At 35.3% G+C, this 15,772-nt stretch overlaps 1 protein-coding gene across 8 annotated transcripts in view; it reads left to right on the top strand.

Moving 5' to 3' along the window:
* Positions 1–15,158, top strand: part of pum2 (pumilio RNA-binding family member 2) — a 251,219-nt gene extending 236,061 nt beyond the window's left edge. For 4 of the 8 annotated variants that reach the window (XM_081379042.1, XM_081379043.1, XM_081379041.1 and 1 more), the window contains 6 exons: positions 533–670; positions 1,470–1,595; positions 2,786–2,857; positions 5,514–5,635; positions 11,354–11,546; positions 12,803–15,158. In XM_081379042.1, coding sequence (XP_081235168.1) covers positions 533–670; positions 1,470–1,595; positions 2,786–2,857; positions 5,514–5,635; positions 11,354–11,546; positions 12,803–12,934 — 783 coding nt within the window. In that variant the 3' untranslated portion in view covers positions 12,935–15,158. The remainder of the gene's footprint in view (positions 1–532; positions 671–1,469; positions 1,596–2,785; positions 2,858–5,513; positions 5,636–11,353; positions 11,547–12,802) is intronic. The other 4 variants (XM_081379047.1, XM_081379045.1, XM_081379046.1 and 1 more) reach the window with 1 other exon arrangement.
* The last annotated feature ends 614 nt before the right edge of the window (positions 15,159–15,772 follow it).

Raw genomic sequence — 15,772 nt, 5'->3', positions numbered from 1 at the left:
GGACATTTTAAAGGCAGACTAACAGGTCTTTGAGGGTCAGAATTCTAGCTGATAGACAGGTGTTCAAATACTTATTTGCAGCTGTATCATACAAATAAATAGTTAAAAAAATCATATATTGTGATTTCTGGATTTTTTTTTTTTTTTTTAGATTATGTCTCTCACAGTGGACATGCACCTACGATGACAATTTCAGACCCCTCCACGATTTCCAAGTGGGAGAACTTGCAAAATAGCAGGGTGTTATATATATATATATATATATATATATATATATATATATATATATATATATATATATATATATATATATATATATATATATATATATATATATATATATATATATAAAGCGTAATTTGCATCAAGTTTTTCAAACTCACTCTGCACTTCTATTGATAGAAATAAATGATGTGATGTTATTTCAATCAAGAGCTGCATCAATTTTTGGTCAAGATCTTATATTGACAATGATCTTGATGATTAGAAATGGTGGTAGTTCTCAGATTTTTTTTTCTTTTTCATGTGTCAGAGTGACATCGTACGGGAGTTGGATGGCCACGTCCTGAAGTGTGTGAAAGATCAGAACGGAAACCATGTGGTGCAGAAATGTATTGAGTGTGTCCAACCCCAAGCTCTTCAGTTCATCATTGATGCCTTCCAAGGCCAGGTATCTCCACAGACACTCATGCTTGTTATAAAGCCCAGAAACGGGATTTTCACACATGGTTGTGGTAGACAAAATATAGCTGAATATTACTGCATGTCTGTTAAGTTCCTTTAAGAACCTTTCTAGTCTCTAGTGTAGTCTCTTAAGAATGTGCTAATTAAATTAAAAGAAGGAAAATAGGTGAGATTTTGCTGTAACATTTAAACCTTTGTAAATACATTTTCTTGCTTTATAATATATCAATAGGTAGGACTGCTCTGTTATTTACACCTGAAGCCTGTTGCTTAAACTACTACTTCTAGTATTAATACTAGTACTACTAGTTTTAAAGGTTAGTCATCTAATTTTTAAGACATAACTAAGTTTTAAGCATAACTGACTTAAAAATAGATTACTCTAATTTGAGAATGTAAGAATAAGACTGATTATCCCTTATCTAACTGCTGCTAGTTGGTCAGATGAGTTTTTAAGGCACAGACTAATGCAAAAATGCAGAGTATCCTAAATAAGTAAAGATGAGTATTAACTTAGGATGAATTTAGCTCTACATAAGGTTCTAGCTAGTTAGTTGATTACATTTGTTATGTATTTTTAGTTTGATGTAAAATCCCCCCAAAAAAATGAAATAAAAAGGAAATTCTCATATTATGCCAAAAGATTTTTCACCGACCCTAGATGTTGGTAGTTAATAAAATCACAAATTTTGTTGCAGATGTGATCAATGTTGTAATCTTTTTTTATTGACCTAGGGATGCACCAGGATGTGTGTCAGTGTTTTATGTCCTTTTTTGGTGTGTAGGTGTTTGTTTTGTCCACTCATCCGTATGGCTGTCGGGTGATCCAGCGTATCCTGGAGCACTGTACCCAGGAGCAGACCCTACCCATCCTGGAAGAACTCCACCAGCACTCTGAGCAGCTGGGACAGGTATGACTTCCCCAACCTGTCATCCAAAAAGGAAACTCTGATGTGTACCACTCTTACTGCAGTTAGGTTCTTATTGTATGGCATCTTTTCATGTTTCAAAAAATAATTCTAGTAGGAAATGGCAAAATTTAAGTCATTAACCTATATTGGCAACGGTCTTCCAAAGGGCTGTTTACACAGAACTTGTTTTTGTTACATTGTGCTTCTTTTCCATAGCTTTTCTTTATAAACAGACGCTAGACAGACTTGCGCTTGCATATAGCACCTTTGGCTGCATCTAGTGCAAGACCCAACATTCTAAAAACATGGCTCTCATGTTAAATCTGTAAATGTAAAAATCTGTCTTTAGACCTTGTTTACTTCATTCCAGGCCCTGTGTCTTGCATTTTAAACACAAAAGCATTCTGTGTGAATGGCCCCTAAGGCTGCATCCTAACCTGTGACTGATTAGAAATGGACAACAGTGCTTACTCCAATATATGAGACTCAACTAATGCTCAGTTGATTCCAGTGCAGTCTGATGTCAGCATGTTGTTAATAACACAACTCTGCTTTTAGAGTTCCCGCAAAATTACAGTTCTATTTTCCTATTGAGAAATCGATGAGGGACATCAACTCAAAGACCTTTTTTAATGTCCAGTAGCTTTTAGTTTAATTAAATATTATTTACTACTAAAGTTGGTGGCAAGTGGTATGCCTTATTAAATGCATGCAATACTTCCATGTAGTCAAAATCAGGTAACTAAAAAGCCAGCATAACTTTTCACCCTAGACTTTGGAACAGTATGTCCCTATGATGCCTAAAAATGTTGTCTCATAGCAAACCAAGTGTAATACCTAATAAGTTGTGGGATTTTTGGCCTTTTGAAGATGACCCCATTGCAAAAATTATGTTTTGAGATTGTTCTCTTTATAGACAAATACACTGTTGTTCATCATACCTTGTGTGTGAATTGAAAGGAGGCCATGCAATGAGAACACTCAGGGTTGTAGTACTTTTTGGGGTAAGGTGGACGCGATTGCATGACATTTTTCTGCATGACCTGTTTGTTCATTTTATACCTTTTGCCTACTTTGATGTAGCATTCAGTTGCTATGAAGGATGTTCTTATATCCAGTTAGATGTGCTGATGGATTTTGATGATGCAAAACATTACCCACCCCTTGCTCCCCTCACTTATTTTATCTAGAAGTATCAAGGCGTTTCATTGGAGATGACCCCCAAAACATTTTATACAGTGTCCAGCGATGCACTGTTCAAGGTCAGAGTCACGCGCCTTCCTCCCACTCACAAGAACCTCCTGGCATATCCTCGTCTACTTCCTAACCAGCCTGTGTCTAACACCTAGATGCTTTTTCTCCAGTTGCTATTTGCTCTGCAGGGTTCCATTCACTCACACTTTTCCTTACACAACTTTCTTCCTTCCTGGCTGCCACCTGCCCTGTCTGCCTAAAATCCAATCCTGATGCTATTTAGGCCTTATTCATTACAAATACCTGTTTGTTAGACTATAACAAAGCTGTGAGATATAGAAGTATATAGTGGTGTCATGAGACCAACATTTTAATAGTTTGTACCAGTACTAGTAAAATTTATGAAACTTTGTTACCAATAACAATTTCGATACCATAAGGTATCATAAAAAAAAATCATTAAAAAAATTTGCACATGTTTTTTTTTTTTTTTTACTATTTAATTATTTTATTAAACTAATAGAGGCTTATTAAAGCTACTAAACATAAGCTTTTCTCTTCTAAATTACAAGTGTGAAACTCTCCTTTACCTGGGGTTAAAAACGCTGTTTAGAATGATGATAACTCAGGGTTAAACGCAGTATGAAAAGCCCTATACTCAGCCAACACTGATTTTTGTCAATGTTGCTGTGGCCAGGTCTATTATCAGTCTTTGTTTACACTGCAAGACATAATGCACACATCTGATTCTTTTTTCAGCGTATATGGTTATTACTATGTCAGTCATCACACTTTGGGGACTGTTTAATGTAACGATAATTTAGCGGATTCACTACTTTGCTCTGTGTACATGACTATTGGTCCTTATATTGAGCAAAAATGGCTCCCTTTTTAATCATTGAAGCTGTAACTCACTTCGATTACAAGTTCAGCAGAAGCTCACTGAGCTCACTTTGCAGAAATAACAGCTATAAAAATAAGCGCTATATAAAAGCTCTTATTTATATCATGTCTGCCCTTTGTTAGTTCTAATGAGACGATTCAGAGAGTTTGATGAACAGACATGCCTGTGATTGGCTACAGTTTATCACTGTAATTGACAGAGAGCAGCCTGACACAGTCCCACCCAAAACTCATGCCATTGCTTGAGCAATTGATGCTGTTTGTCCTGGCTAATGGCAGATAAAATATCTCACTAGTTATCATGAATGAATATGTCAACATGCTGTTCAGTCAACTAAAACCAAATTCTTAGGTTTTAAGGCACATGAATGTAAGAAAGAGACAACATAGCAGTAGCTTAGTAGGGGCAGTGGCAGTCCTATCAGTTGGCCCAGGGCCATCCAGCCATGCTTGAGTCCTAACATTTTCTTTGTACCCTCACAGCCTTGTTTGTTTTTGTCAAACTAAATTGTGATATTTCTCTTAAGGGGGGCGTACACGATGCGAGTTCGGACTCTCGGGAGGACGTGAGATATTGCACACGTTACGAGTCAGTTAACCTGATAATTGCGTCAAAGCAGCTGGTACACGGCACGACTGTCCTGCACAAATTTTATCCGGAGCCGTCGGCAATCACGTGAGCTTTCGCGCTAAATACAGAGACCGGAGCTGTCAATGTTGCAGGCAACTATAGCTTCAGATAGAAAAATGACAGAAATGTGTGTGCAAATGATTTGTTGAAAAGCAGAGAACAGTAGCCATTCCTTTCAACATAAATAGAGAGAGAGAGAGAGAGAGAGAGACAGACAGTGTATATAGCGCACACTGTCTGGTTGCTGCCACTGAGGTATAGCCCCATCGATCTAGCCTGTGACGTGGTTGTGTATGATTTGGCAATAGGGGACCAGCCTATACGCTGGTGAAAATCGGGCCAAATCCCCGAATTTTTTAAACATATTTAAAAATTATAGGGAGGTCAGAAGGTGCTCGTAACGTGCTCGGCTCGTAATTCCTCTCGCAAGCTGCGAGCTGTGACCATGCGAGCATCACCGATTTCCACGCGGTTTCTCCCGAGTGAAAAAAATAATCTGCAAGCTTGTAAAACAGCAAAAATCGCACCATGTACGCCCTTAGTATGCCATGTATGCCTTTAGTAAGGTCTATTTTTCTCTCTACATATGAATGAAACTTTTTTTGTTTTGTTAATCTCAGAAATTCTGTGTTTCTGGCACTTTCAATGGTTTTCTCTTTCTGCTCCACTCAGAGTACCTCAGACCAACAACTTTGATTTCTAGTGTGCATCCTTAATAGTTTAACTAATCTTGTGCAAATAAACCAACCCAAAACAAAGTAGTGACCACTCCTTCCAATTTGAGGGATTACTCTAGAGTTAGGAAAGACAGCGGGTTTAAACCAAATGCTACATCGTGATTGAGCTATTGACATTGACTTGCACTTTTATGCCACCTTCCAGTTAAATGTTGGTGTGTGTATTTGAGTGGGTGCTGTGTGGTTTCTTAAAGGGTTATTTGCCAAATGGCAATTATTAGGGTAAATCATTGCTTGGATAAAGTGGGAGTATTATTTCATCAATGGCCTATTATTGAAATGAGTTCAGTTGTTTTATTGTGAGGATGTGTTTAAAGCCTTGCTCAACCTTGTTGAACTAGTCTTTCATTTCTTGTTCTGTCTTAGGTTTATTTATTTATGAAGTGTTATGGTAATATTATACATGTTCTTTATTTCTCCTATCCACTCTCCTGTGCCTGTCTTCACCTACAGGATCAGTACGGTAACTATGTGATCCAGCATGTTTTGGAGCATGGGCGTCCAGAGGACAAGAGCAAGATAGTGGCAGAGGTCAGAGGGAAGGTTCTGGCTCTGAGTCAGCATAAATTTGCAAGGTCAGTCTCAAAAGGAAATTTGCAAGGTCAAAGTTTTTCTTTCTATAAAAATTATTTTAAAATATAACTAATACAATTTAAATAATTTATTTTTTAATTTATATTTCCTTAAAATGGGTTTTACAGCACTTCTTCCAATTTTCCAAAGTAATTGTTTTATGGTATTACAGTAAAAAAACAGTTTTTTTTTTAAACAATATCAAGAACAATTGATAGTAAAAAAAAAAAAATAATCCCATATTTAGATCTTTCAAAGACACTGTTTCCATCCAAAGCTGCAAGTTTAACTTGTGCACTAAATTGGAATATCGCATAAAACATTTGCTATTTACGAGATATTTTTCCTCCCATCTATTTTTTTTTTTTTTTTTCACATCACCATGTCTCTTTAGGGGCTCCATATTGTTTCTAGCACAGAAAGATGTTAATAACACACCTTGTAAACAATGTCATGTAATGTTTCTTTAAAAGAAGCAATTCAATGTAATTAAACTTGATTTAGCTAGAAAAAGGAACTATAGAGGAGCATTTTGCTAAATACTATTTTTTTATATATATATATATATATATATACACACACACACACACACATATACACATATACATATATATATATACATATATATATACATATATATATATATATATATATATATATATATATATATATAATGTATATATATATGTATATGTGTATATGTGTGTGTGTGTGTGTGTGTATATATATATATATATATATATATTATATATATATATATATATTAGGGCTGTCAAAGTTAGCGCGTTAATAACGCGTTAACGCAAAATCATATTAACGGCACTAATTTTTTTAACGCGCGATTAACGCAGCGCGTATTTTCTGTTTGACCCGTGGCCCAACCCCTAGTTGGAGAAATGGAGATACACAGTGTTGCCAACTTGGTGACATTGCAGACCCCTTTAGCGATTTTTTTTTCCCTTCAACAAAGCGCCCAAACCTTATTTAGTTTCTGAGAATCTACCGGTAATGCCGGTACTGCTCTCTTAGCACGCGCGCGCGCCTCTCTCTCTCTCTCTCTCGCTCTCTCTCTCTCTCTGCGTCTCGCGCGGAGGAGCAGCTCTTTAATTCACAGATATTATGTTGCTTCTCTAATTTTACAAGTATAGCCGAAATCAGAGCACAGATATTGTCTTTATCTTATGTGTATTTGATTTCACCAGACGACGGCTCGATTATCAGAATTTTTGTGCAGATTAACTTAACATCTTAGAAGGAAGAGCTGGTTATGTCTTAATGGGTCGCGTTTCAGTCACCATTTCAAATTCATTCCGTTGACAACAGAAACAGTAAAATATACCAATGAAAACATTTTTATTGAGAATTTAGCTTCATCAAAATGGGCACAGAGAGAGACAAACTACAATGTAATAATAAATAATTAATGTAGCCTACATTTAGCATTTTTAGAAGAGCTGGCACTGTCATGCAAAAATCTAATCATGTTTGTGTTAGTAAATTGCTCAGTGCAAAGAAAGAGAAGTAATGGTAACCTGGCATTTTTTTGTTCTTTCTACATGTCTAATAGACATGAACAAGTTCTTTGAAAAACATCTATGACCTTTGAAACATGTCTCCTCCTTATGCTCTATATTGACTATGGTTTCAATAATAAACATACATTTGCATAAAGCATCTATTTATCCATGCCCACGTTGATTAGAGTATTAGTATTAATTTAAGGTACATTTAGAACAAATAAAAAAACGTGCGATTAAATGCGATTAATCGCGAGTTAACTCATGACAATCATGCGATTAATCGCGATTAAAAATTTTAATCGATTGACAGCCCTAATATATATATATATATCCTCCCATCTATTTATTTTTTTTTCACATCACCATGTCTCTTTAGGGCAGGGGTGGGTAAACTACGGCCCGCGGGCCACATGCGGCCCGTTAGGCTGTTTAATCCGGCCCGCCGAGTATTTAAAAAAATTGTCTTAAGATCGCATTAATTTTGCCTTTTTTCTTGCAATACTTTGCGTTATATATATATATATATATATATATATATATATATATATATATATATATATATATATATATTGCGTTGCATATATTTGACAATCGGAATATCAGATATTGCATGCCATAGCTAACAAATGTAAAAAAGGAAAAATGACATAAAAGCAGATCATCATTCATTCAGCGCTGTTGTGGCTGCGGTGTGTCACGTAACAAGCAATGACGCGTCACCATGGAAACCAAACAGACAGCGACTTAAGTGCATAGACTTGTTGCACGTTAATGTTTTTTCCTTTTTTGGAAACTCAATGAGAAAAAAAATGTTTGGTAACCGCTTGCACACCTTAGTTTTTCCTTTGATTTGTCTGCTATTTAGTTTCTTTGCTCCTCTGGATTTGTGGATGTATCCTGCCCGATTCCGTTTACCGACCTTTATCGTCCGGCTTTCGACTACGCTCCCCTGTCTGCCATGTACAGAACCCGTTTTTTTTTCATTAAATGTTCTGATCTCCCTTTGCCTTTTATGTTTTATTTAATTATTCTTAAAATAAATTTGTATATTCGTTTATTTCCACAAATGTATGACTTTTGGAAGTGCAAATTGCCATTCAGTTTTAATAAAGTTGAATTAACGTAACCTGTAATTTTTACTCTTCTAAGTGTACACTTGCAGATGTTTTGTTTCTAATTTACTGTTAGGCCATTAAATAATAATAAGGATAAACAATATTTAAAAAGTATAGGCTATAATTATCTAACATCTTTAAAAATTAACATCAAAACATAACATGCTAAATGGGGGATATCTAGCATAAAAAAATTATTGTCAGAATGTCGTCTCTCAGTTGTTGAATTTCGCACAGACATTGCCACAACATTGTCTGTTTGCTCAGCCCGATCTTATGAAAGTGCGAATACCACGAATTGTATTTGTAGTGCATAATATGTTTTCGCGTGCATATGATATGCACTTTATGGCGTGTAATAGGCACGCACTCCACACCCCTAATCCTAACCAAGGGGTTTACAGTGTGTAGCATGCACGCAAAAAAAAAAAAAAAAAAAAAAAAAAAAAAAAACCTTTTTTGGCATATAAATGGCACGAGAAATAAAATGTGTGGTATAGATACGCACTTTCATGAGATCGTGCTTCATAATCTGCTACTGGGCCGGCCCTCTGTCAAATTTTTAAAACCCAGTGTGGCCCTTGAGCCAAAAAGTTTGCCCACCCCTGCTTTAGGGGCTCCATATTGTTTCTAGCACAGAAAGATGTTAATAACACACCTTGTAAACAATGTCATGTAATGTTTCCTTAAAAGAAGCAACTCAATGTAATTAAACTTGATTTAGCTAGAAAAAGGAACTATAGAGGAGCATTTTGCTAAATACTATTTTATATATATATATATATATATATATATATATATATATATATATATATATATATATTATATATATGTTTATATATATATATATATATATATATATATATATATCCTCCCATCTATTTTTTTTTTTTCACATCACCATGTCTCTTTAGGGGCTCCATATTGTTTCTAGCACAGAAAGATGTTAATAACACACCTTGTAAACAATGTCATGTAATGTTTCCTTAAAAGAAGCAATTCAATGTAATTAAACTTGATTTAGCTAGAAAAAGGAACTATAGAGGAGCATTTTGCTAAATACTATTTTATATATATATATATATATATATATATATATATTATGTTTATATATATATATATATATATTATGTTTATATATATATATATATATATATATATATATACACACACACACACATATACACATATACATGTATATATATATATATATATATATATATATATATATATATATATATATATATAAAAAATAGTATTTAGCAAAATGCTCCTCTATAGTTCCTTTTTCTAGCTAAATCAAGTTTAATATATATATATATATATATATATATATATATATATATATATATATATATATATATATATATATATATATATATATATATATATATATATATAATTATGTATTGCCTACAATGTAATACTATAATCAAGTTTTAGGAAAAAAAAGGATTAGGAAAATATAGCATCTTGAATCACCAGCTTGTCAAAAATAAGTTGTGTGTCAAATGATGGAAGGCTGTTGGAGTTTCCATTGCTGTCAGAAAGGTAAAATACACAAATAACATGTTACTTGAAGTTAACATTATAAAATACGTAGACCTACACCACAAAACTAGTTGAGGATAAATTCTTTCAAATTGGGCAATTCCAGCGTTATGGACGTGACAAAACTTGAAATATAAATTCTCAGAAAATGCATTTAATACCAATATATTGAAACGTCTGTTTATATCCATACTCCCTTAAAAAGAATCGAGGTTTATATCAAATCGTGGGTCAAAAATCGTGATACGAACCGAATCGTGGGTTTGGTGTATCGTTACAGCCCTATTTTATCTACAAGTGTCATGTTTGTGATTTTTGTAAGTACCATTTATTAATATCTCATATAATTTTATCTCAAACAAATGAGGAAAATAAAGCGTGTTAAATCCAAAAAGCCAATCCAAAAAGATTTGTCACAACTGCATCCGTCTCTGACAAAAACTATCAGCAGCTATTTTATGTATTTGATCGATTTTAATGTTATGAAGCAAATAATTTTTTTTGCTTTGAATGATCTGAGAATATGCGTTCTCGGCCACGTCAAACTACGACTGGCTTGCATGTTCCAGGGTAGCTTATGTTAAAGGTTGTTGCTATATGCAAAGACTGAACATTTTACTGTACCAATCTTTTTATGGACTCTAAAATTTTAAAAGGCCAATTGGAAGGAAACAGGCTGAAGACTTTTTTTGCAGTGAGCCCCACCCTTCTTTCCCCCATGTGGAATACATTTGCATAGTTAATGGATTTGGATGGTTTCTTGTGACACATCGTTGTTTCAGCCGACGCTGCTGCTGCATCCAAAAGGTCCTAATGAATTTTTATGGCGGTCTGGCATGAAACTGGGCCCTGGAATGGGCTTTCACTTTTTTAGGGTTGAAGGCCTCACCTTTCTTTGGCCAAACAAAAGCTACATCTATGTGGCTAAACAGTTTTGTTTTACCAGATCACATGACAGACTTCCAAAACTCATCCCCATCTTTTAAATATTAATGGGCAAACTCCAGTCTTGCTTTGTATTGCTGTGCGAGTAATGGAGTTTTTTTGTGCGTTGTATTTGAAGTTCTCTACGATGAAGATCCCACACAACAGTCTACCTTGTCATTTTAAGTCCAGAAGAGGGCAGTTTAGCAACTATATTTCCTGTCCAAAATTTAGGGCACTAAATCTTGCACTTGCAACCACACACAGGTTTATTTTTAACAACGTCTCTCTCTCTACTTTGCTATGATGGAAGGTAAAGCTGTTCTAGACACTGTGGGAACGCTTCAAATTTGCTGTATAGCTTATCCCCTTTAAGATGAACATCTGCCATCTTCTTTCTGAGGTTCAGATTTATTTCTTTGCTATTTGGCATGATGTAATTCTTTGTTACATAGAATGTAAGAGTGAAGCCTCAATCTTAACTTCAAATGCCACTAGCTCTGTTCATTGAAGTCTTTATAGAATTCAGTGCTGATGTTGTTTTAGACGTCTCCCGAATCAATTAATTGACCTCCCTGTTTTTTTTTGTATACATGTCCGTCTCTTACAGTAATGTTGTAGAGAAGTGTGTGATTCATTCGTCCCGTGCAGAGAGGGCCCTGCTCATCGATGAAGTCTGCTGTCAGAAGGACGGCCCTCACAGTGCCCTCTACACCATGATGAAGGACCAGTATGCAAATTATGTGGTGCAACGGATGATTGACATGGCTGAGCCCGCCCAGCGCAAGATCATAATGCACAAGGTATAAGCAGAGAATGCTTTCAGGGTTTTTCCTGGGTCAAAATTGGTCTTCGATGGTGGCTGACCGACATGGTCATCCACACACAGCAAAGAGTGCCCCAGTACCCACATGATCCGCAAGCCCAATATTGACAATAATGTTAAATTTAAAATAAATACAAAGAAACAGTTTGTGATTTTTTTCTTATCCTATTTATTCATGAAAAATCACTGTCAGGCTAGATAGTAAAAGAAAGCGATTACAACTTATTTTATATGTAAACATCATCGATACCAAAGTATATTTGAAATGTGATCTATTTGATTTGAAATTTATCTATGTACAAATATTTTCTTTTTTTTGGGGCCATCATTTTTTACCATATAAAATTAGCAGCTAGCTAGCAACAGCTTGATTTGTGCTTTGATCTAGTTTCATCTCACTCCAGTCTAACTTTAAACTAAATGATTTTATAGGTAATTTACTACACATTGTCATAGGCCTATACATACTGTGGATTATTAAGGCTAAATTTTACTTAACACTCTTGCTAAATGAGGTAAGCACACTTACTTTCTCATTTCAGATGTGTATGTTCTTCTAAGTAATGATTTGTTATACACCGATTCAGATACTGACGGGCAGACCAATTGCTTTAACCATTCATTATAATGAATCGGCTCAAAGGAGTCATTAGGTCGCGAATCTGACTTTAGCGGACGTGTTGTGTGGGAATCCTGGCTGTTAGGACATCACGAAAGATTTGTCAACACACAAAAAAAACACTTCAAACTGGATAATTATTTATTTTTATTTTTTTTTGCGTTTACTTAGTTATGTCATCAACTTTGTGACAAGTTGATGCTTGTCACAAGTTGTAAGAGAAGATAAGGCAACTTTTTTTTTACTGCAATTCACACCCAGCGCTAATTCAGCAAAAATATTCTCCGAATGCACCACGTGAAACATGGATTCGGTCTTCCGACCTTTAGGATCAGTTGATTTTGATGCGAGGGAGAGAGCAAAGACAGAACTGAAGACGGAGAGTGCCCGCGTGGGGGTGGGGCGCTGTGATCGTTCTCTCCGTCACTCCGTCAGTAGCCTGCTTCACTCACAAAACCCAATTACAGATCAAATAAGGCTTTGGCGGGACAAAAAATCGTTTTGGCGGCCGCCAAAAAATTTTCAATGTAGGAAAAACCCTTGCTTTGTCAAATCAGTATAAAAATTAAAAGAATGATTAATGCCTTTTAAACAATTCATGTTGTCAATTCCAGATCCGGCCCCATATTGCCACTCTCCGTAAATACACATATGGAAAACACATCCTGGCTAAGCTGGAGAAGTACTACATGAAGAGCGGATCAGACCTAGGCCCCATTGGGGGACCCACCAATGGCCTTATGTAGGGGCCTGACACCCAACCCTCGCCCCTTTTCCTCAAAACCACATATGTTATGGCATCTCCTCCACCGTGGAGTTCTCTGTCGTAGCCTTTAGGGGTTTTACCAAAAAATGAAAGGAAAATAACGCATCTGACCAGTCCCTGATGCAGTCTCCATTTTTACCCCCATTTTTAAGCTGTTTCCTGGGTAAAGCACAACACCCTCGTTTATGATGTAATTGATGTAACTGACTGTTTCTTTTTGTTTTCTAGTAAATATCTTGTACATTTTTTTTACCTTGTACATTCTCTGTAGAAAAAGAAAAGTTTGCTGAAAATTTACAGTTCTTACAATTTACACCAGCAAGTGACTTTATAAGGCCAAACTGAGTGATCCTTTTTAATGATTTTCCTATTCTATTTTTGTTTTTATATCCAGACCTCTTAATGGCACAGTTAAGAAGTGTGGTACGTTTAAGCCCTGTTTTAGCACTATGGTACACAAGCCAAAGCTGCTGATGAAAAATAATGAACCAGTCAGCTTGATCTTCACGTAACTTGCTTGTAGACGTCAAGTCTGCCATGCCATTGAGTTAGTTGGGTTAAGAAATCCACAACCAATCATAGAGCCTTGCTGCCTACAGTTTGCTGCCTTTAAATGGGAGTGGTATCATCCGGACGTGCTTTGACGTGGCTGCACATGCCATCTCTTTTCTTTCCCTCCCTCATTTTACTAACTGCTCCATCTTTGGTGTGAGTGTTTCTTTTCTTTTTTTAAAGAGCATGCGTGTGGCTGCAATATACTCTACATCCCACTGATCAAGTCTGTTCCACACATAGCTATTGTCTCGGTTTTTGTGTTTCGAATGACGTCTGAGGACACCAGAGCTCCTGCCATTTTATACAGCTATGAGACCAATACAATGTAGACAGATGAAACCTGGAAAAAAAATTATATTTTGGTGCATGGGAGATATTGTAAGACATGAAGGCGTGGGGAAATTTGGCATGCTGTGTCTGGATTTAATGTTTTAACGGAATGATTTTTCTTTGTCATGTTTGTTGAACATATTCGATCGAGTAGTTTTTTTGAACACTGCCCTAGAAACAGTATGGTTGTGTACTGATTATCATCTATTTACATTGTAATAGCTTAGGCAAAATGTATAGCTTCTTTATGTAAAAGTAAATATGAAATTGTTGCTGTTTTTCGGGTGTGGGGGGAGAGGGCATTAAGTTTTTAGATGAGCAAAATCTAGAGGTAGGTGGGCGACGTCCGTCTTTGGTGTCATCCCAGGATGTTTTGCTTCAGAACATGTAGAACAGAAATGATTTCATGAACGTGAGATGTTGTGGGGTCGGGTCAAATGTTCGGCGTTCAAATGTGTAAATTGAGCGCAGGAGAGTACTTTTTCAGAGAATGGACATGGGGCTGCCGTCTTCTGCACAATTTTTCTGTATGGCTAATATATTAATGGCTTTCGTTCTTTTGCTTCATATGAATAAATGTAGAATACATGTAGTATATGTGGAGTTAAATGTAAGTTTATTAGTTGAATAGAAGAAAAAAAAATCTAGTTGTTGGACAGGCTAAATTGCATAGTGATTTGCTTTTATTTTGTCTGTACAGTTGTACATTTGTAAACGTTAATGCTGTAAATGGAATGTCTTTTACACTTTTTGGGGAAGAAAAAATTAGCAAAATGTGCATTTTGATGTGTGAATATTCATCACTCCTTTCCCTTTGAATATAATGTATACAGTTTTCTTTGAACAAGCATTATTTAAAAAAAAAAATCTTTTTATGCATCACAATATCAAGAGGGTTTTGTTTTTAATCAGTTTTTGGTCAGCCTCTTTATGTACCTGGAGCAGTGACACCTTCTGTTGACATTGTCATTTTGACTTGTGGCAGTTGAATAAAATAATTAAAAATGAATGATTTAAAAAAAAAAACATGGGGCTGTCTTTGGTCCTACCTGCTACCATGGAAATTTCACACGACAAGAATTATTTTTGTATAAAGGAGTGCTGTATTTTGGAGCAGCCACTAACTTGTAAGCAAAATAATTGTAAGATATTGTCAATTATATAAATATGAACATATGAGTTTTGTCACACTGTCAAAGTCATGTACATTTTCAGGTGGCCTTATGTACATTTCCAGATGTTAGGTGAGGAAAACAGATTTTCTTTCTTTTTTCCGAAGCAGAATTGTGACTATGTATGATTAAACTGTTCTTCTAACATTTGATTTTGTTGTCTGAAGCTTTTATTGTTCACTCTGATTACACTATATTCACTGCACACTCATTGACCGCTGAAAAGAATTATTAAATAAATATTCATTAAATGTTTCGATTATCACACAAAGTATGTTAATGTTTTGATTATCACACAAAGTATATTAATGTTTGAATTCAGATTTCTAAATTTTTGCAACCCCTTTAGCCTCAAGTACCTTATTGCTTTTATAAACTGTTACCACACAATCACTGTAAAAAAAAAGAGTTGCTGCCTTGAACATTCAAGTTGATTGTACTTAAGTCATTTCAACTTAAATTACATTAAACTGACTTTAAATACGTTGTCTTGTATAACTTGAAACTTGTATAAGTTGAAAATTGCTTAACTTATTTTGATTAGTTAAATCAATGTTACAACATGTCAATCTACTAATCATATATGTTTTTACATTGTATACAAGACAAAAACACATGCATTTATGTTGCATTTGAAATGAAATCATCATGTTTCTAACATGCCACATCTGACTCATACCATGGAGTTTGAATGAAGACTAACCTTTTGCGCCCCCTTTTGTTTTTATGTGTTACTGCAATTGGGGAAACTTTCTTTGCCC

The sequence above is a fragment of the Scardinius erythrophthalmus genome (assembly GCF_964197995.2).
Source record: "Scardinius erythrophthalmus genome assembly, chromosome: 11".
Lineage (NCBI taxonomy): Eukaryota > Metazoa > Chordata > Actinopteri > Cypriniformes > Leuciscidae > Scardinius > Scardinius erythrophthalmus.
The sequence above is the reverse complement of the archived record's forward strand: the minus strand, read 5'-3'. Positions and strand labels throughout refer to the sequence as shown.